At 38.1% G+C, this 23,496-nt stretch overlaps 1 protein-coding gene across 2 annotated transcripts; it reads right to left on the minus strand.

Annotated features, from left to right (window-relative positions):
* Positions 1-7,585: 7,585 nt before the first annotated feature.
* On the minus strand, positions 7,586-23,286 carry LOC589903 (hyalin). Of its 2 annotated transcripts, none has more exons than XM_030974982.1 (5): positions 23,128-23,286; positions 15,193-15,459; positions 14,410-14,682; positions 12,487-12,711; positions 7,586-9,258 (listed from the first exon to the last, which is right to left on the minus strand). In XM_030974982.1, exons 1-5 carry the CDS (start codon positions 23,213-23,215, stop codon positions 9,149-9,151), a joined length of 963 nt encoding a protein of 320 aa, XP_030830842.1. In that variant the 5' UTR covers positions 23,216-23,286; the 3' UTR covers positions 7,586-9,148. The 2 variants fall into 2 exon arrangements, with proteins under 2 accessions (XP_030830842.1, XP_030830843.1); XM_030974983.1 differs by lacking the exon at positions 7,586-9,258 and adding an exon at positions 9,603-10,910.
* Between the last annotated feature and the right edge of the window lie 210 nt (positions 23,287-23,496).

A 23,496-nucleotide genomic window follows, 5' to 3' on the forward strand; every position in this document is an offset into this window, starting at 1 on the left:
TTTACTTTTTCATTTTGAAGGATATTATGGGACGGAGCGTAGCTAGCGGGCGAAAAGATTTGTTGTTGTTTTTGTCTAAACGCTGCATTCTTGGGCCCTCTAGAGCCTTAAAGTGTGTTGCAGTCTTAAGTCAGTATTTGCTATACATTTATTTTGCACTTTGCAAATTTTCTTGGGGGGGGGGGGGGGACGGATGATCGCCCTAAAACAAAATCGAAGGGGGACGTGTCCCCCCGTATCCCCGGGATCAACGCCCCTGACTGATAGTAATAGTGAGGATCATTATTTATTTATAAAAGTAGGTAAGAATGAACGATGAGACAAATGTGAGGATTTCAGTTTCTTTTCGCTATGTTCTTCAATATTTACGTTCTTTACCGTGCAGTTTACCCTATCAAATTGATAGTGAGTTGATGTGTTGAGTGTTAGGTAATATCGTCGCATAATTAGCACAATGAACCCTCCTGGCAACAGGCCAGTCTGAGACAGATGATTGAGACTAAGCCAAAATGACAGGAATTATATGATATTCATGCCAAATCGGATAATACATCATGAATATCGAATCATAGACGAAGCTGAGTACCGGTCATGCGATTACACTGTGAAAAAAGTCATCTGGAAGCTGCTGGGAAATAATATGTAGTACATGTAAGCTGTGATATTTCGTAATCATTACAGTATAATATAATTGATTCAGCGGTGCTAAAAATCATGTTCACTGCACACAGAGATCAATCGGTGGATAGGGCTTCACAAACATGTGGCATGAATGTTTGGTCCAATCCCTTTGTCTATTTTAGGCACATTTTGAATACAAGTGTATTTGAGAAGCAATCCCTTTCTGGATATATAGGCTATGCCCTGTATGATATTCCCTTTACTGACATAAAGAAGAGAAAGGCCAACAATATTTTATTAAGTCCCGTTTTACTAGAACTCCAATTTCTCGTTGATAGGGTTTGAATTCTTGATAGTAAGCCAATGACCCCTGTCCCTTCATAGGAACACGGGGGGGGGGGGGAAATGTGGTCTTCCGTCTTTTCCCTTTTACTGAATTAAATGAATCAAGTGAAAAGGAATAATAAATGTTGTGTTTAGCTTCTACGCAGTAGACGATGTAAAGTCAAAACTCCAGAAGAGTTGCATTTCTACAGCATCATGCCATTTTAAAATAATGGCATGCACAATGCTCTTTAAGATCCTTTTAGTTTGTAAGGACAATAACAAGAACAAACAAAACATGTTTCAACCATTCCCATTTGTACCTCGACTCTCTCGCATCCCCAAACAAAACTCAGCCTTTTTGTCAATTTCTGTAAATAAATGTTCAGTTGTGTTTAGCTTCTACGCAATAGACGATGTAAAGTCTACAGCGTCATGCCATTTTAAAATAATGGCATGCACAATGCTCTTTAAGATCCTTTTAGTTTGTAAGGACTTTGGTCCATGATCAAAGACTTCACAATTAATTTCAAGGAAGGAGAATAGAAATATGCGTATAAATGAGAAATTATAAAGGAAACACAGTCTGTGAGTGCAGACTAGGTCTGACAAGGGCAAGTTCGTAACAATGCTATGATCCAAAATATTAATAACATCCGCCAGGGGTGTCGATTCGTATACGTGGTCGGGGGGGGGGGGGGGTGATAGGTGCCATAATATTTCGGCAATGGATCAAAGCAACCAATAGGTAGAAGCGTGTGGCAGGTTGCACCCCCTCCCTTCCAAGTTATTAATTTTTCCTAGTCACCCTCAATTAAAATAAAATTTCAGAGAATATAAGAGTGGTAATAAAATTAATAACATGCTAAATGTTAGTCCTGACCCTTGCCTGCAGTGTAGGCCTACCAGACTGATATCATCTATTTTTAAACGAAATTTAGACATTACCAAAAAAAAAATTACAATGGTGACGGATATCAACTTGTGAAAGTATCATGTTAACAGTGGGCAAATGTATTATTAAGCAACAGGAAAGGTTTTTCCTGGTGATAAAAACATACATTTTATGAATATTGATATCTCCAAACAACATTCATCGTGAAAAACCAATTCCAATATTCTGTGTCAGGAGATCTCAAAAAACATACTTCTCATTAGTAAATGAAAAACATATTGATTTTGGTTCTTCATTTGACTCTCTTCCTTCTTTAATTAAACCAACTGAATCCTCTCTGAGGGAAACTCAATTCAATGAAACAGAATATCACTGATGCAAAATTTGGTTCTCAAAATGACAGAAAATTTCCCACCTGGGACCTGTTTCACAAAGCCTTTTTTCAATGACAAATAACAAAAACCAGTGACAAATCTGCCGATAACCAATCAGAAGCAAGGATTTCTGTAGCTTTTAACACACATTGTCATTTGTCACTGATAACAAGTTATGTGAAATGCCCCCAGATCTCGTACAAACTGTCTGTTTCTTAAAAACATAATATAAAACTTACGTTCCAACTACCAAACAACAAACTTCCATTATCCCCTCCTTCACCCAGATATACTTATCCTACCAGATATGCTCTAAAATATAAGCATAATATTCCCTTAAGGCCCTGACCAGAGCACTATTTTTTTTATTCAAAAACTATAACCAGTCTTAGAAGGTGAATTATTATTGGAAGGGTGTTATAATCAAAACTTTAAACTTAATAACATTCTAACCTTCATAAACACCTTAACTATGCATGTTACGTTTGAATACAATACATAGGCCTACATCAGCTTTTCAATAAAACAAAGATAAGTTGTGACATAATAATCTTTTTCTAAAATATCGAACTGGAGTATTCTGTTGTATTGCTTGTTTATGTACATACAAAGAGCTTATTTTCAAGAGGCACTAGATCCATATATGTAACTTAAGAAAGAACCCTTTGTTTACCCGATTTTGTTCAGGTGTCAATGGAAAATTGTTATTAAAGCTTATCTGCCGTAGTTTACAGGAGGGATTAGAGCACCCTGCAAGGTCACTGGACAGGTGGTTATCTCACCAACTCAGCTCTCAGTAAACATAAGAAAAAGAGGATCATGGGGGACCAATGGTCACCGATTAGGCATTGTTTGTTATATAGAGGGCGCAAGTAGCTACAAGTAGTGCAGTGGGCCTTTAAAAGATGCATGTGTTCATAATTTCTCTTGTAATTTAGGTTAATATATTTGTTTAAGGTAAATAGAGGAAAATGAATACCATTATCTCCATTTGCTATCAAAAGATTTTGCTCCTTTCGGAAAATAGCTCTTCAAATATTTTACATGTAGAGATGTAAATAAAAAAAGAAATGGATGAAATCAATAAAAGAAAATACATACTGAGTATGAATCAGGGAACAAACTTAAAGTTTCGTCTCCTACATGCTGCCTTTTGGACAAAACCGTCGTTCTCTTGTCTTTCTTCCTTTTTTCTTCTGCCCGTTTCTTCCCCTTTTCCCTTTTCCCCAGGTAGCAAGCCCATATGGGCCCATATGGGGATGATCTGGGTCACTTGTGCCATCTGGGCTAAATGGAACCCATATATGTATCCCATATGGAGCCAATATTTAGTAACCCATAAGGGATCTATCTGGGCCAGCCCTTATGGGTCCCAGATGGGAATGAGCTGGGCGTACACATATGGATAGAATATGAATATGCCCATATGGGTAGCACATGGAGAAAATCTGGGTTAACCCACATAGGATATATCTGGGTTTTGCATTTGGCGCACTGCATTGATGCTGTTGATTGAATAAATTGAATAAATTCATAAATTCCTGATGAAGCCGTATGAGCGAGAATGCAATTCATTCTTGTCTCATATACGGTAGGAATTATTGGGGGGGGGGGGGGGGATGATTGTACAAGCCATCCCCCCACCTGAAATATTGGGGGGGGGGGATATGTCCCCCCCCCCCCCCCCCCCCCCCTCGGATCGACACCCATGACATCCGCTGGTAATGATCATGTGTGTGTATTGTATTGGTTTTTTCTTTACTTTAACAGACGTGTATCAATCAGATATGATTATTTACGTCTGGGGACCGACCTATAGACGTCACCATCCGAAAGACGTGACTCAGCTTCGTACCTGCGTCTAGCTCGGCTGAATCAAATTGTAATTAGTTGTTAGTTGGGTTACAGGCGCACGCCACAACGCCTTCCGCTGTGACCTTACTTCAGCCGCAATGTTTAATCTCCGTTCCGGTAGGCTAACAACGCATATCTGTTTAAATCGAGGAAAAATTTGTTTGTTGACATTGATCGTAAATCGTGGCAAATAATCCGGAAATCATTATCCCTGTTATTTGTTAGAACCATATATTGACCCATTTTGATGGAATGTGTGGTTAAATTACACATCAAACAATCAACATTGTCATAGTTAATTGATGAGTAACTTACTCAAACATGTTGAATTTGCCAAATGAGTAAATTTGCTTAAAGAAGGCAATTAAATCCAGATTAAAGTTCACTTGTATTTCTTGAAGGTTAATTGAGGCTCATTTTGCAAAGTTAAACATGGAATAGGTTTTAAAGAATGATCCATGAAATTTATCAAGCACGGTTTAAACAAGTACAACAACAGCTAAATTCATTTTAAGTAAATATAGTAAATGTTGATATATATATATATATATATATATATATATATAACCCTACATGGTACATCAAAGTGGACATCATAAAAATCCTAACCCTAACCCTAACCATAATGTCTACTTAATGACTCATTTTTCACTCCAAATGTCCCTCCAATGACGCCTTTAGTAAAATAACATACATAAAGAGAGATAAATACACAAAATTTGGCCTTCTGTGAGAAATAAAACGTAAAAAAACGTTGAGAGGACACCAAATTGTCCTAATGACAATATCTACTTAATGAATCATTTTTTCACTCCAAATATCCCTCTAATGCCACCTTTAGTAAAATATACATCTGTATAATATATAATATAACGCAAAAGGAAATGAGAGAAAATTGGTCGCGTAGCTTGAATCAAAGTTCCGCATTGATGTCCTCCTTTTTGGAATCTGTTTTGCAATTAATTTTGGTTGCAAATGTGTCAACCTGTAATTCTGTCAATTGAATCAGGTGTCCCCGAAGCCAGTGACCCGTCCCCGTGGTCTTTCAACCCTTGCACAAAATGTCCAAAGGGAGGACAGCAATAGGGAACTTTGATTTAAGCTACGCAATCGTTACTCTCTCTCATTCATTTCGTATGGTATTCATTTCCAGGGGAGATGCTAAAACTGTTGTATAGGTTATCTCTTTTCATTTATACACATGTATAATATTTATACCAATTAGTAATAGGAAAATACTATGCAGGGAAATGGTAGCTTTACCTGCCTAGTGGCTCAACGTTAACTCATTTGAGGAATGTGGCATGATAAATACTCACAATTACAGTGCGGCTGAAGACCTATCTGTCATAAAAAAAGGTTACTAATTTTATTTTTCACACAATATAGCTGTTAACGAATTATCAGCAGATTGAAAATGACGCTCTACACCTTTACTGTCAATTAACAGCGCGGGGAAACTAAACAACACATACTATGATATCGCCGTTTAATGGAATGTGTATTTTTTTTAAAGGTACAGAATGGTTCTTTTAGAAAATGTTGCTTTAAACTTGTCCAGCTTTATCAGTGTTGAAAGGTATGTGAACGGCAACGCTTTCTACAATTTACCAAGAATTTCCGATCTCTACTTTGACATTGTTTAAACCTCCTTTCTGTATTTCTACATGGTATGTATAAGTAGGATGGAAAAAAAAATGCCCGGATTTTTATGCTAAATAGAATTATGTAGGAAGTCATTAATACTGTATTTTTGATCGAGTAATATCAAAACCAATCTTTAAGGTAATAGAGATTTAATCATGCTGAAGCATGACATATGTTATCCCGCGTTTACTAGAATTGGAATTGTTGCCAAAATAGAATTCAAAGTCACAGTGAACAATATAGGAATATCGGCCAAATCGTGAATTAATCTCATCACTTGAGAAGGGCATTTCAAACTGACACCATCACTTGTCTTTGTATATCATGGATTTGATGATTAGATGTGTCATTCGCTCGACATACCTGAATTATGATAATAGCATGACATTAACGGTGTAGTTATTGTTCATACAAAAGGTAGTAGTATCTAGACACTTTCCTTATTTGAGGTTACATGGGCTTTGCATGTGAGAAACAATATCGTCATCGAGAAGAAAAAAAGATGTCTCTTTTAACTTTTCGAAGCCAATTTTTCATAAACATCAACCATGCTAACCAATGACTTATTTTTGATTTGTTATAACAATTACCATCGCTTTACTCAGTGGCGTATCCAGCCAGCGGGAAGGGGGGGGGGGCCAATCCATGAGAAAATATTAGTTGCGACTCAGCCACCGGTGAATAAGCGGGGGGGGGGGGGGGGGGGTAGGAGGCACTTTTTTTAGTCCAATTTTTCAGGAAATATTTTGCGCCGACTCAGTCAGCCGGTGAATAAGCGAGGGGAGGGGGGGGGGGGGGGTGAGACCACTTTTTTTTCCACCTAATTCGTGAGAATTTTTGTTGTTGTTGTTGTTGTTGACCCTTCAGCCCCCCTCGTGGATCCGCGCCTGCAGAGGATCCAGACGGCGTCAAGGGGGGGGGGGGGGTAGCCAAATCGTAATACAAAATTTAGTGTCGACTCAGCCTTCCGGCGAGTAAGCGGGGGGGGGGGGCGCTTTTTTAATTTTTTTTAAATTAAGGTTAACTTTACGTTATTATCCTATTTTTTTAAAATCGTGTGGGGGGCTAGGGGGGGGGGGGGGGGGGCGGGCCGGGATAATCGCTACGTGGATCTCCCCCTGGCTTTACTAACAACATCGTTTTTCAGAATATCACCCACCCTTGCCCATAACTAGAGTCAATACGACCGCGCCATCTCTCTCTCTCTCCCTCTCTTGTCTCTCTAGCACACACACACACTCTCTCTCTTTCTCTCGTCTTTCTCTTTATCTCTCGTCTCTCTCTCTCTCCATAATATATCGGATATAAGTCCACGTGTTAGCATAAAATGACGCAGAAATGATGAAGAAGAGAAGAATCATGCAATCCAAGTTTTTTTTTATTAGGTCCCGAAATACTGAAGCTTTGCGGATGGTTACTTTTAAGGCGCTTCTCATAATTTTCAGTAGATCGCATGCTTTTTGTATTATTTTGTAATATTTTTTTTCTTTAACTTGATTGTAACGTGCTCAAACTTTACACCAAGATATTTCTTTGAGCTGTAAAGCGTTTCTAAGGTAATGCGCCTCAATTGATACTTTCATGTAAACTATTTCTGCATTGCTTCGGAAACGCTATGAAGATCTTAATGCTGATTCTTATCCTATCCATTTGATAAAGACGCGACGTACGTCAAAAATTCGGGACGTAATAAAACCTGTCGGATTTAAAGCATGAAACTTTCCTTCTTTCTCATTTTTGATTATGCATTGTTTATATATATATATATATACAGTATATATATACATATAAAGTGCATAATTATAGATAGGATCATGGAATATACACGAGAATGGAAAGGAGAATATACTGAGAATGGACTGCATAATGATTCCAGTAGACCCATATAATCCAGTTGCATTTATTAGTCTTATAGATTTACACAACATACGTGGATGAAAATTAAATTCAGGTCTGGTCTGACAAAACTAGAGACAAAAGCTCAATTATACCAGTTAAGAAATTAAACTAAACAAAATGGCTTTAACCGAAATATCTTTTTCTGATCTTATCTTATCTATAATTACGATAATAGTAATACATTTTCTTTGGGACAATCAGGACAACTATCGATCCTCGAATAAAACTAAGAGGGGAAATAGAGCCCGCGAGAACGACAGCGCACGAGATGAACAGCCATCTAAACCGACAGTCAACGAGATACAATCAAGTTGGTCTTGCCGGCCTTCTGACAATCTTATGAAGGGTTCACTAAAATATCGAGATCTTTCAAGCCACTTTAGGGTTCACTGTACCCGATGGGCGAGGAGACCAACATCCTAAGAGACCGAAATGTTCTTTTGTTTATTTCTATGTTTTGTCGGTTTCGTGGGCTGTCGATCTACTGGGATGACATAATTCATTGCAATATAATTACTTACATTAAATGCAAGTTCATGTAAAGAGAAACCCAACAACTTTAGCTTAAAATAAATATATACATTAAAAAATAAACATTTAAAATACGTATGGTTCATTTCTAAACATATGAAATCTATTAAATATAACACAGCAAATGTAATTTGACTCTATCAGTTCATATTGTGGGCCTTTAAATTCAGTTATATACTCATCATCTGTTTGCAGTACTCAATAAAAATGCACTAATTGAAAATGAAAATGACCGTACAGATGCAACCTCGATCAATTTCCCCGTCGCACATAAAATACGAAAGGCTCTCATTTTTGAGAAAGTAGGGGTAGTAAATTAATAATAATTACAACACTGCCAACCTTTTCCATTCCTTCACGGAATGTTAGCCAGACTCGTATTAGTTCTGTAGTAATAAAAACTATTTAAATCAAGGTATTACTGAAGTGATTTTGAGTAATTTCAAGGAAGATTTAATGAGGTTTTTATGATGTTGCTGCTCATAGCCTTTTAGAGCGACTATATAACATTGCGTTTTTTAAAGGTATATTATAAACATTTCCAATGATCGTGAAGCTGAGAAAGTTACCTTATTTGCTGACAATTTAATGTTTTACATTTTATAAATAGAAATATTTCGTATGATCGATGGAATAAAAGATTAACGTATTACAAAATTTACACACAATGCTTTATTCGTAATTATATATATATATATATATATATATATATGACAAGATCTACCAATACACTACACGATTTTACCTAGAAATAGTACAAAATAATGAATATTCATCTAATGCATTCATTCAGTAAGATGAGGAAAATAAGGGAGGACGTTGTACATGTACAAATGAAGAAAAATGAAATGTAGAGAATTAAAAACACTGAGTAAGAAATGTAATGGAATAAAAACAATTAATGTTTTCCTAATTTTAAAAGAAAAAAGAAAGAATATCGAAAACACAAAATAGATTCAAAACAATATCAGTACACCGTAAATATTTTTTTATGAGGTTTTTATTAGGACTCGTTCGAACCAGAGGAATCTTCATCATCACTGTCAGCATCCTCTCCACTACTTTCACCACTCGAACCGACACTGTTTCCTTGATTTGAAGTAGTGGTTGATTCTGCAAATGTGTGGGTATGAAGGTGTGTTCGGTGGTGGGAGCGGAGGGGGGGGGGGGTAGAAATGCGTATGTGTGGTAGAAAGAAATGGAGGAGAGGACCAAAACAAGAAAATGGTTAGAAATAAAGGTGGAAAGAGAGAAAGAGAGAGAGAGAGAGAAAGAGATAACGAGGGGTAGACGGGGAAGGGATGGAGAGGTAGAGAAGAGAAGAAAGGAAAGGGAAATGATGAGAGAGAAGAGACAGTGAATTTGATAGGGAAAGAGAGACAGAGAAGCAAGTAGAGAAATAAAGAGAGAGAAAGAGAGAGAGAGAGAGAGAGAGATAGAAGCAGAATGGGATATTCAAAATGGAAAATAAAAATATAGGGACAAAAAGAAAAAGAGAGAACATAGATGAACAAAGGAGGACTAAAATAATTTTCTATTATATCATATGTTTTTGTAATAGATAACACAATTGTGTGAGAGATTCATTCATATAAAATTTTGATAATAGTCATCGATTTTTTCTCTCCTAATATTTCAGTAATAATGTGGTTGTGGTATAAGTGATATAAGAAGCGAAATATTAATCTTGTAGTGCCGTGTTCAAAGTTCTCTACACATCAATGTCTACAGATTTTTCATCACCAGTTTGCATTTCCTTGTAGACAAATTTAAACGGAATCAGTGTGAAAGCTTTCTAAATATTGGAAACGCTTTGGCTTTACCGTAACAATGGCCAACTCACTCCCACAAAAACAAACAAACAAACAGATAATACAAAAACAACCGAATAACAATAAAACAAATGAACGAAACATAACATATATAATAACAAGCACTTGTTTTAAAATGTAACTATTTTCTTGTAATTCAGATATAGCTGGTAATGCACGATGAAAATTATGATGAAAATTCTGGAAAGTACATGATACTTCATTTAAGTCATTACATTGATTAAAAAACCCCATATGATTACATTACTGACCAACTTTTGTCTTACTTAGCAATGAGCGAGACATTCCATAAGCAATAACACATGCTATATAGACATGCACAGAATTGCGATAGAACAAAAAGGGTAACAAGTATGTTAACCAATCTATAGAATACATATTCACTTTTTTTTGTTTACAACGATGGAGTACAAGAACTATGAATCAAAGTGATTAAATAGAAGGAATACGACAAAGATAAAACCATTTTGAAACAAAAACATTTAGAGGTATGTGCAATGGACAGCTCACCTTAAATCAACCCTTAAAAATAAGAATGCTAACCCCCCTCCCTCAGCATGGTGTGAAAAAAGAATGGAATATTCCGGGCTCTCCTCGCAAATTAGTGTTTAAAGTATCAAAATAATATTGATGCAAACATTTATTCCACCCCTGATGTGACGACTACAATTATTCATACAGTTCCATGATGCATTAATGAAATCTACTTTCCTTTAAATATTATGAAGAAAATTGTATCCCAAATTGTTACTGTGCCTGGGAATGGTGACGATAGTATGACCGTTGTTTGACTATGACGTGACCACGGTAACGTTGATAATTAGCAGGGGTGAGTTCAGCGAGAAAGAACTGGAGGATTTGGCCTGAAAACGGTTCTAGAATTCCACCACTTGCATGATTCCATCATGTACTATTTTCAAAAGCAGCTAGTAACTACAACGAAAATGATAATTGAAAGTTCATGAAGTAATTAAGTGCATTATATTGTACACAAAGGTTTTATTGGACTTCAGCTCTTGTTCATCCTGAATGCAGGCAGAATATATTATTTTCATATGTATGTAACTAAAACGAAAAAGAACTACTGAAAATTAGTGCATGGTTACATTTCAGGTGCAATCACACACGAAAAGCTTTGGACAGAAAAGTTTGTGTTGACTACAGCTCTCGCAATGTTACATGCAGAGAGATTATATTGTACACAAAAGTTTGGTTGGCCTTCAGCTCTTGTAATGTTCATACTGAATATTAGTACACGGTTACATTTCATTTGCATTCACAATCACACACAAAAAGCTTTAGGCACAAAGGTCCGAATTCACAAAGGAGGTTTGTCGACAAACCTTCTTCTGCTCGTCAAAACTTCTTTTGTTTTTTACAAACCAGGTTTGTAAAAACCGCGTCAAAACGCGTCATTATGACGTACGAAAACCTGGTTTGTCGACAAACCTTCCTTTGTGAATTCGGGCCAAAGAGTTGGACTTTTTTTTTAAAATGATCACCTTCCCTGCAGACGTGGCAGATACATTGTATCATTTTCAAACGTATCTACGTACTACAAAGAAAAGGATGCATGCATTGATAAATTATCCACAATTACACGAAAAGCCAGGGACACAAAGGAGTGGAATGACTATGAATCTTGCAATGTGCATTCGGCATGCAGATAGATTGCTTTATTTCTAAAATTGTCAAATAATTAAAACGAAAAGGAATTGGTTCACAGATTTCTAAAATTCAATATCTCATATTTATCATGAGCACCTTGCGTAAACGTCACATTTGGGAGAATAAGTAGAAGCTACACCAAAACTATCCTTCTCCAACGGAATAGAGCAATTTCTTTTTTAATTCAATAAAATGACGTGTAGATGACGTCATGTGCAAGATTTGCATAGGTCATCATTGCATAGGTCAAACAAACGTCGCATTTTATTGTCAACTCAAGAAACACTTATCCGATCAATATATTGATCAATATGTGATACATGTATTTCTAAAATGAAAATTGCTCGTTTTAACTAGATTTCAAATGAAAAAAGGAGAAGAAATTTCTGGTATTTCTTTGCGAAACTTGATTTATAACTTGTCCAAAGAGCGTCATCGTGTGCAAAAAAAAATGTATGCAATTCACATCCTGAATATTGAAATACAATAATTCATAACAGGTGAATGACATAATTTGTAACAAGGCACTAAACAAAGATTCGTTCAATGAATTTAATTAGATTACGAAGATCGTCTATTGAAACATAAGATATTTGTAAATATATATCAACATTTGAGTTCTAATATGTCCAAGAAACTCTTCGCGAGCAAATGAACGACAAAAAAAAAAAAAAAAAAAAAAAAATCAACACAGGAAAGGAAACAATGAAAAATAGTGCATTTACATGCAACACATGACCTTGATTCGGTCGTTTTTCGAAAACAAACAGACATGCTGGGATTTGGTTGGTTTAAATTTGATGGACGAACAAGAGCTCAACAAAGGATTTGATGTACTCACCTGTCACCGTAACAGTAAATGAACATGAGTGTTTGTTTGACGAACTGTCTGTGGCTGTGACAGTGACTGTCGTTGGACCCAGAGGAAAAACAGAACCTGGCCCTACAGGATCGTAGGTCAACGCTGGTGCAGGGTCAACATTGTCTGTGACATCCGCTGAGAATGATACAGTGAGTGTATCGGAGGTGAAGTCAGCTGGGCATGCGACCACAGGATTTACATTATCTGACAAACAATTATAAAATGCAAGGTTATCTACATCTTTGAAAAACTACGTTGATCATATTTCATGTGTATTTTTGTGTTAGTAATTTTTCAGATATTTAGTGAAAACAAAATATGTTTGGGGATGCAGGAAAAGGTTTGGAGTGCTTCAACCCCGAAAAAAAAAACGCACGGCCAGCGCATCGGAAATTTGCTATTTTGGCCAGTGCGTTGTCGTTCGCTAGGTGTGCGTCATCATTTGTTACTCGTTCGTCGAGCGCGCTGGACCAACGCTATGCATTCGTCGTCATTCGCTGTGTGCGTCGGGATATTTTGAGCATGCTCAAAAGTGTGCGCGGTGCTCGACGCGTGAATGTACACGCCAAAGGAACGCCAGACATGCGCGGAGCGCGCTAGACCAACGCCAGACATACGTGAAGCACATGCCCTGTACACGCGCATCGCGCTAGCAACACGCTATGCATTCGGTGTCAGCTCGCTAGCTTCTCCCAAATCCTGACAAAAGTCGGAATCACAAATTTTTCCGATTTTCAATGCGCCGGCCGTGCGCCCCCATGCGTCCCCTTTGGTGACCGAGCCTTAAAACAAGTACCAGGTATTAAAAAACTGCGGGTTGAAAAATTGTTGATTAAAAATCGCTCAACCATGGTTTAAAACGTAGTGTCGATTAAAATTGATAGCCCCCCCGGTTAAAGTTTAATAATTGTTGATTAACAACATTGACAACATTGTCCTCAATATGTCCGGTTTGAATAGAAGGCCGAACCCCATCTCGCTAATAAAGGTTACAAGGCTTTAGTAAATTCATGGTTTAAAAAGTTTAGTCTTCTATGCAATTTCTAGTGAAAAGGTAGGAATTTGAATTATCCCTAATAATCTCATTATAAAAGCTATCTGAAACAATTTATCCCAACATATCATCTTATAAAGGAGGGGGTAATAAAGTTTATCTCTTTTTCGTTATCGTAATGCAATCTGTACACGTATACTGTGGAAAGGGATGTTTAAAATATCAGAGAAAGAGAGAAATCATTACCGCTGCTCATGAAGTTGGACTACGTTTATCCTGATTGATTTTGAAAATAGGGAATTGATTTTTGATCATGGCATGATTTTTATTCGTTCATTTAGTTAAAACGTGGTAAACTACATGGAATGAGAAAGTTGTAATCGGCGTTCCGCAAATCAGTGAACTAAATATTTCCACTTATACCCTGAGTGTTTTTTCTTCTTCTTCTTTCTTTCTTTCTTTCTTTCTTTCTTGTTTGTTATCTTCTATCAACAAATTAGTAGTCGTTATCGGTAAGGACGGACTATCCGAAACATTTTGGAATTGGAAATAATGCATGTTAAAGGCCCACTGCACTACTTATAGCTACTTGCGCCCACTCTATATTTAACAGTGCCTAATCGGTGACCATTGGTCCCCCATGATCCTCTTTTTCTTATGTTAACTGAGAGGTGGGTTGATGAGATAAAAACCTGTCCAGTGACCTTACAGGGCGGTCTAATCCCTCCTGAAAACTAGTACTGATAACCTTTAAAGGAGTATATCACTGAGAACGAACACAATTATATTCCAGCAAAAGCCCATACCTTTACCACAGCAATCTTTCACACTAAATAGAAGAAAATTCATGGTATGGTGAATGATACTTCCTCACAAAAACGTGATGGAAATCGTATCACAAAGATTACCTGTAATAATATAGATTCCTGTGCATGTCTTATTCAATACGTCATCATAGATGAGGGCAACCACGTCATGGGTTCCTATGGACACACTGCTTCCAAGTGGGGAACCTCCTAGTGTAAGATTAACCGAGACACCACCTCCGTGATATCTGTAACCACTTGCAGATTTGGTGACGTCATCTGCTCCGAAATCTGGGTTAAAGGTATACGTCGCCTTGTCCACATCTGTGCTTACATTGCGATTCAAGTCTGGACAATTCACAGGCAACTCGGTAACTGCCAACATATCCAAAATGTAAAAAAATGAAGACAAAAATGAGTTAATTTTGACAATTATTTGTATATGTGTATAATAAATGATATCCTAAATTGAATCTCAATGCAACTATAAACAATCATATTTTTGCTGGATGGGATGCCTTCACGATATGCCACATAATGTGCATTTCTTGCCTCATCCATAATTTTGCAACTTTTTTGGGGGAACGTTGTGACTTGTGGAACAATTATATGACACAAAACTATTATGCTAAAAATACATATATTTTACTACTAGAGCATGTAATGATGAAAGCGTACGTGAGTTCTCTATGTGGAACGGTCAAGTAACTGAATTTAGTCAATCTACCATTACATAACCATTTCGAAACGCTGAATTGAGTGACTAAATAAGGCTTTGATTTGGACTGATAATACACGATGTATGTGCTGAATTAAATATGATAGTTCCTTATTTAACGGCCACCTAAAAATGACCGGGAACTAGCATTAAATGTTCATACTTACGTGTGTTCTCTACATAGAAGAGGCAAGTAGCTACATTCTGACAAATATCTTTTACGAACAGTGTAACAGGTGTGTGTCCTGGAAGGAACAAGTCTCCGTCCCGACCCTTTGTGACGTTGTACGTGGCCCCACTTGGGTCAACGTTTTCATCCACGTTGGTGAATTCGGTTCCCGCAACCAGTCCGAGAAAGGAATTTGGTAAGAAAGGTTTTGTCGTTACATTTGAACATGTCACATTTGGTGGATCCATGTCAAACGCACAAGTGTCTGGAAGTGGAATAAGTGAAAAAGAACGGACCGTGTCAGCAATCAAACTGTGTATCACAGAAACAAGTCTGTTTCCCATATTTACAATCGCTTTTTATGTAATCAAAACAAACCTTCGCGTGCAGGCGCGCCGGAAGCAGTTTGGGAGGGGTGGGGGGGGGGGGGGGGGCAAACATTTCAGGGGGCTCACCTTCCAGGGGTAATGACGTAATGAGCAACAACAACAACAAAAATCGGGGGGGGGGCAGAAGAAAATTCTGAATCATCACTACTTTTACATGGCCCCCCGGAACGTTTTTTCGAAGTGGAGTAATAGGGACTTTTAGATTCTGCACGACGAGAGCGCGGACTGCCTTTTTAAGGCAATGTGACGTCACTGCAATTGCCTTAAAAGGGCAGTCTACGTTCTCGTCTTGCAGAATCTGAAAGTCCCTAATAACGATCAGGTAGAGCATAGCAAGCGTAAATTCCCATATGGTCCAGGGGCTGAGCCCCCGGAAGCTCGGGATTTTTAGGCATAAAATTACGGTCAGATGAGCATATTTAGATACCTTAATTGTGAACTGGCAGGTCACAAATTTGCAGGGGGTTTAGGGGGCAGAGCCCCCGGAAGCTCAGGGGTTTTAGGTATTTAATTACGGTCACGGTCAGATGAGCATCCAAGGGCCCGCCGTAGGGCCATTGGTGGGGTCCAAGGGGCCGAGCCCCCGGAAGCTCGGAGATTTTAGGTATCTTAATTACGGTCAGATGAGCATCCAGGGGCCCTCTTTAAGGCCCTTGTTGGGATAAAGGGGGCGCAACCCCGGCCAGATGAGCATATTTTGATACCACATTTGTGACATTTTGACATTTGTGACATTTCCCTCTTTTTTTTCTTTTGCTCTTTAACATCCTTTTTGAAAAAAAGGGGGAGGAGTTGCGCTGAAGCCCCCGAGTCCCGACGTTCAGCAGGCCCTGACATGAACGCTTCTAAATAAGCACATTTTTTGGCCGGACTGTAAATTTGGGAATGTGTTATTTTCCAAGAAACGCATAAAAAATACAAACCATCTTTACTCCTTTACTGCTTTTTAATTTTGTTTTAGGAGGGGGCGAAACTGCGTTTTGCCCCCCACTTTTTTGGTTGGGGGGGGGGGGAAGCGCATCCAGGCCCCCCACTTCCGGCACCTACGTTCGCGTGCCGTATAGAGAGAATAATATTTCAAACACTCAAACTATATAGAATTGACTACTTACTAATGACCAAAACTGAACGAAATAATCGTGTGCTCCTATAACGCTGAATACCTTATACATTAAACACATAAAATACTAATGATAATATTATTTTAGACGCATGTAGCATCTAGTATCAGGGGCGGCAATCCCGATCCCCTCCGTCCCCCCGGAAAATTTGAAAAAGTGCCCCCATAAAAAAGAACAAGTCAATATTGTAGAAAATCTGTATTCCGTTGGTATCACGTAAGCACAGTTTACACTGTATGTTTACAAGATTAAGAGGTATATAAATAGATTAGTGCTACAAAATGTATATTCCGCTCCCGGCCCCCCCCCACTCAGTGTTATTTAGGGGACGCATATGCTTGTCCCCTCTTTTTGAAAGCACCCCCTATCTGAGGACTGCCAACATTTCCGAACCCCCCTTTCGCGGGCTTTTCGCGGGCTTTTCCTGCCTTGGAGACCCCCCTAAATCCAGAAAAATGCTCAATGTACCCCCGCAATTCGGAATAATTTCTCAGGAGTCCAAAGATATTAGAGAAAGAAAGAAAAAAAACACCCCCTTTTTAAAGAAAACTCCGGGTGAAAAATCAAATACACCCTTTTTTTTTTCTTTTTTTTTTACAATTCTCGGGCCGGACTTTGTCGCACGAAAAGTACCCCTTTACCGGACGTTTGGTAACACGCATGGGGTCCGTCCGTTCTCGGAGTGGGGGGGGGGGGGGGGCGGGCGGGATTTCGCTTGATCTTTTCAATAAGGAGTCATTACAACATAGCCATATATTTGCCAGGTTTTATTTGCTATTTCAGCTCCCATAGCGATATCAATAAACGCGTATATGACTAAGGTCTAGAGTGGGAAATAGAAATCACATCCATGCCCAAGCTCCCTACTTAATACTAACATTTACCTACTAAACTGATATGTACAACCCTTTGGACTGCACGCTTATTACCGGCAAAGTAAAAGAAAAGTGTAAAAAAAGGTATACTACTTGGTTTTATAGTATAGTTTTGCTAGGGAATGTAAATTATTAATAGAATAAAACTTCAAAATCCTGTGAGGAGGTTGTCACTGTCGTAACCTTCGCCCCTCTCGCTCACTATGGTTCCTCATCCCTTTGACTGATGTATTGATGGGGGCTTAGGGGCAGTTCCCCCCAATAAAATTCAACATTTTTCTCGATTTTGTATGCGTTTATGGAAAAAGAAAAATTCTCAAAATTAGAGTCAGGCAACAAATATGCTTATTAAGGGCTACACTCTACCTGATCATTTATACTAAAACCCCCTCTCCCCATTTTGAAAAAACGTTCCGCGGGTAATGCATGTAACATTTAACAATGGTGGTGATGTGGATCTTTTTCTTTTGACATCCCCAACGTTTTTTCTCATTACGCCACTGGTCCCTCATATTTCGTCCCCTGATCTTGAAAATAAATCGCCGTCCCTGCCTTAAGGTATGGTCACAAATCAGAGCAGCGACCGACCGATTAGTAGCCTGCTCGGTCGCCGCTGGAATTTAGGCATCGCCCAACGATTTTTTGGAGAAGTCGAGCAGGCTGTAGATCCCTAGCGATTGAATTTTTTTCAGCTCGCGGGTTCGTATCACTCAACCAGTGCAGCGCAGCAAAACGCCAGCCACCGCTCGATATATTTCCAGTATTGTCCGTTTAATTTTTAATTTTGGTCCTTCTCTTCTATTTCTTCATTATGTAGGTATTTTATGTAAATGATAATACTTATGTTATATATATGTATTATATTTCTGTTTTGTTATTGCGACCCCACCATAATCACTGGGCTGGACAGTGATTTCGCCTCCTCCCAAATGTGTAAATATTTTTTTTTCTTCATGATATTATGTTCTTTTTGATTTCGTGAAGGAATTAAATGTTTATTAAATTTGATTTGATTTTAGTTTGATCGCCACGTTTTCTCGAATATTGACAGAAAAAGCCCAAGTATCTAGAGTGAACATCGGAAGCTAAAGCCAAAAGAAAACAGAGGTGATGACCCCGAACATCTCGGACCCTTTACCAATGCAAGCAAACGGGGAAGACCTACAGTAAATACAACTGAGGAGTTTACTTACCTGGCCAGCACTGTTAGGCACGATGGAGGCCTAGGCAAAGACATTAAGAACCGTCTTAATAAAGCCAGAAATGCATTCAGAATGCTCAATAATATATGGAGATTACAGCAGTACAGCATCAACACCAAGCTAAAATTGTAACAGAGCTGTGTCCTTTCCATTCTTCTGTACGGCTCTGAATGTTGGAGAATGACGAAAAATGACCTCAATAAGCTGTCGGTCTTCCACACAAAGAGTATGAGAAAAATATGTCGCATTTTCTGGCCAAACACCATTTCAAACGAAGCACTGTATGCCCAATGCCATCAATAGAGCATGGAGAACATCATCATGAGCAGAAGGTGGGGAAGGATCGGACAGCCCTCCACTGGACACCAGAAGGCAAAATAAAGAGGGGACGTCCTAAAGACACTTGGCGAAGAACTGTGGAAGGGGAGATTAAAGACCTGAACCACACATGGGGAACCATCCAAAGACTGGCACAGGATCGGTAGGAGTGGAAGACTTTTGTTGCTGCCCTACGTGCCAGGAGGCATATGGGCAGAAAGAGGGGACGTCCTAAAGACACTTGGCGAAGAACTGTGGAAGGGGAGATTAAAGACCTGAACCACACATGGGGAACCATCCAAAGACTGGCACAGGATCGGTAGGAGTGGAAGACTTTTGTTGCTGCCCTACGTGCCAGGAGGCATATGGGCAGAAAGAGGGGACGTCCTAAAGACACTTGGTGAAGAACTCTGGAAGGGGAGATTAAATACCTAAACCACACATGGGGAACCATCTAAAGACTGGCACAGGATCGGTAGGAGTGGAGGACTTTTGTTGCTGCCCTACGTGCCAGGAGGCATATGGGCAGAAAGAGGGGACGTCCTAAAGACACTTGGCGAAGAACTGTGGAAGGGGAGATTAAAGACCTGAACCACACATGGGGAACCATCCAAAGACTGGCACAGGATCGGTAGGAGTGGAGGACTTTTGTTGCTGCCCTACGTGTCAGGAGGCATATGGAAGTAAGTAATTAATGATAATAATGAAATAGCAAATAATTTAGGAGTATCATGGGTACCAATTTAATGGAAGTTTTTTATTAAAAAAGAGCCCCCGTCAGTACTAAAAGTAAGGTGGAAGTTTCCTGGTGGCAATACTCTTGAGGAAAATTCCTGGGGGAAATCTGCTGGGGATAACTGTTGTGAGGATAATTGGCCTTGGATCATTGTCGAGGGGGGGGGGGGGGGGGGGTAATTGGCATTGGGTATAGATGATCATGATAAAAAAAGAGGATCATGGGGGACCAATGGTCACCGATAAGGCATGGTTTGTTATATGGAGGGCGCAAGAAGCTACAAGTAGTGCAGTGGGCCTTAAAGCAGTCATTCTATAAAACTATAACTATAGAGTGCGTCCCAGAAAAAACGAAACCGAGAATTTTGGATGTTTTATCATAACTTAATCACAATTATTATTAATAAATGATACATATTAATAAAGCTTAGATCCTCATATTTCACACATGAGTGATTACAAACAATTTGAAGAGAGGAAACCAAAAAGTCATTTGGCGGGCGTATCAGAATTTCATATGACACCTCAATCAGGAAAAATAACGTTCTGTTTGTTTAAAGTAATGATATTTTCATCATTCTTCGGTAAATCCACATGTCAAAAGATGTTATTCTATTTTCCATGGCCTTGCTTATTGTCCCTGTTTCTGCTGCATACAATAGGACAGACAATACATAACAGTTTACTAGTCTCAACCTAAGCGCAAATTTTTACCTTTCTATCTGTAAATAAGTCTTTCACTGCCAGAAGTGTATTCCGAGTATTAATTTCTATTATTCTTTTTATTTCTGCTTCGCATCTGGCATCATCTCTGATATTTTGTCATTAGCAGGCACGTACCCAGGAGGGGGAGGGGGGGGGGGGGGTAACCCCCTCATTTTTTTGTTGTATGTGTGTGTTTTTGAGGAACCCCCCTCAATTTTTGTTGTGTGTTCTAAAGGGTGAACAAAAAAAGTGACCTCACCCCCCCCCTACTGAACGAAATATCGATCGGCATATTTTTCCAGTTTCCGGGAGAAAACAAAACAAAATGTGCTCCACCCCCCCCATCCCCGCTTATTCAGAGGCTGGCTGAGACCATGGACCCTACTACTACTGCACCCATCTTTCTTCCTCATTTATACTACTTCGTAGTAGGGTCCATGCTGAGACGTAACGAAATTTCCCTTTAAAAGCCTCTTTTTAATAAGTCTATTGGCCACTTAAGCACTTCTCGGTGATCTGTTTTTTCAGCTAACGATTCATTGATAATGGCTCATGTCGTAATATTAATAACTTTTTGGCATTTCTAAGTACAGTGGTCAGTACATTTTTTGTACTTGTTGTGTTAATCAACAATATCTTGACGATGTTTTGATTTATTAACTTTTGAATACGTTGTATATTTTACACGAATACATTTCATGATCGAGATATCCGTGTTTTGATAGCAGCTTTCTTCTTTCCCAACTGCTTACTAACCAATGGTGCATGTTTATTATTAATCGTTAAATGATTATTGGAACTAATAGATGGTAGACGAAAAGGGCATTTAACAAACTGGGAACTAGACTAACAAATAATTAGACTATTTAAACAAAAGAGAGCTATCCGTTTTTGTACAGGATCACATTATTTGGCTCACACTGACCCCTTATTCTTTAAACTTAGAACACTATTTTTTCGTGTGTGAATACTATTCAAGTAGCAGTTATTTTGTTCAAGTATATTAATAAACAACTTCCACCATCCTTTGATAGCATGTTTAGTTTCAATTGTTCTGTTCATTCTTACCCCATTCGCATATCTAGACATTTCCACCTGACTAACCCCAAATTATTAATAAACGCACAAATCCATTAGACATTGTGGTCCGGATATTTGGAATAATTTTCCAGACAACATCAAATCTTGTTCAACCCTCTATTCCTTGAAAGCCAAACTAAAACGAAAAATAATGCAATCATGTGTGCCAAACGCTCGAAATTAGTATAATAGCGTTGTCTGAAACCATGATTTAAGCTGTCTGCTGCACCCGCACCTGCAATTGTACTGCACCCACTTGATCACTAGCACTATGAATATGACTGACGATGAAAGCGGACAATATATACAGTTCCTCAGGTAGACAAAGGAACATCTCTTCACTGCTATTATGTAAAAATGTGTAGAACAGGTGTCACATGCATATTCATCTTTTTACATAATAGCAGTGAAGGGATGTTTCTTTATCTACCTGAGGAACTGTATATTTTGTCCGCTTTCATTGTCCGTCATGTTCATAGTGTAGGTTTTATCAAGAGAGTTTTGTTGCTAAATATTTTTTTTCACGAGGCCGCCATCCATTTCCAGCCTAATTGATGGCGGTCTCCTGCGTTCTGAAATTTATCTCTTTAATTACATGAAAAATATATACAAATATATGTTACACTTGTTAAAATGCTTTGCGTTATGTATATTATATAGTATTATTAGACATGATTTGCTATGTATGTAATACTTTTGTAAAAATGTATAACCTTCTATTGTATTTCGTATTTGAACGTAGGATTTAAATCAATCTAACAAACAAACAAACATTAGATCAAATGGGTAGCAGACTAATTAGACCAAATGAAGAAAAGCAAAATATTATCCTAAAAGGTCACTAGACCAAATGATAAGCAGACGAAATGATTATTAGACCAGTAGACAAGCTGAGTATAGACCATTATGGGAATAGACTAATTGGGTAGGAGACAAACTGGTTATAGACCAAATGGCTATAAACCATTTTTTCATCTTCATCTTCATATTATGATTATTGTTATTATAATCATTATTGTTATACCTATTCTTATCATTGTTGCTGTTGTTAATATCATTATTATTGTAACTATTATCATATCAATATCGTAGTTACTTTCATTTATATAATTGTTATTGTCATAAATATTATTGTTATTATTACTATAATAATTTTTATCATTAATATTATTTTAATCATCATCATTTTTTTCTCTCCTTTCCTCATACGAGGCATTTTATTACTTTATATCATTTCAACAATATTGCATACAGAGTTTGATTACAATATATAAACCAAATCAACAACATCAACAATAAAACAGGGAAGACAAAATGAAAGTAGAAGGGAAAGACCAAGGCATGAGTAGACATTCGTTAAAGGCTTAACTAAGAAAGATTCATCTTGATATTACCTATTACCTTTTTTTCATCATCATCATTATTACAATCATCATTCCTCGTTTGATCCTTAATATCATCATTCGTATTGCAAATGATATTGTCACCATAAAGTAACGTACTCTTACCTTCTGAATTGCACTCCTTTAGATTCAATGCGATTAGCAACACCACCATGGCGATAGCCAGTGTTCCTCTTGAGCGATGACCCGACATAACGTCAAAGATTTGCTTCCTGTTTATCCCGTAAGTCGAAAGTAAATAGTGTTCTTGGGCTCGGAATATGAGATCACTATCAGAGTTTCAAAGAAAGAAAGAAAATATCAATCAGTATTCACAGAGCGCACCAGATCTCTTTGATTATACGAAGGATGAGAGTTTACAAAACAGTTATCGCTAGGCTTCACACTGCTGTTCGTAATGAATAGACGTTCAAAGTTTTCCTCACAATCAAACAATATTTTTTGATAACCTATTTTTATTTCTCCTTTTCTTCT

Source organism: Strongylocentrotus purpuratus, unplaced genomic scaffold, assembly GCF_000002235.5.
Source record: "Strongylocentrotus purpuratus isolate Spur 01 unplaced genomic scaffold, Spur_5.0 spur5_scaffold_7, whole genome shotgun sequence".
Lineage (NCBI taxonomy): Eukaryota > Metazoa > Echinodermata > Echinoidea > Camarodonta > Strongylocentrotidae > Strongylocentrotus > Strongylocentrotus purpuratus.

What these genes read in the sequence shown, in the direction of transcription:
- LOC589903 (XM_030974982.1), bottom strand. Translation starts at nt 23,215, where the DNA reads ATGTCGGGTCATCGCTCAAGAGGAACACTGGCTATCGCCATGGTGGTG. An exon ending in AAAGGAGTGCAATTCAGAAG is followed by an intron (nt 15,460 to 23,127) that starts GTAAGAGTACGT and finishes TTCCACTTCCAG; the next exon opens with ACACTTGTGCGTTTGACATG. An exon ending in AGGAATCTATATTATTACAG is followed by an intron (nt 12,712 to 14,409) that starts GTAATCTTTGTG and finishes ATTGTTTGTCAG; the next exon opens with ATAATGTAAATCCTGTGGTC.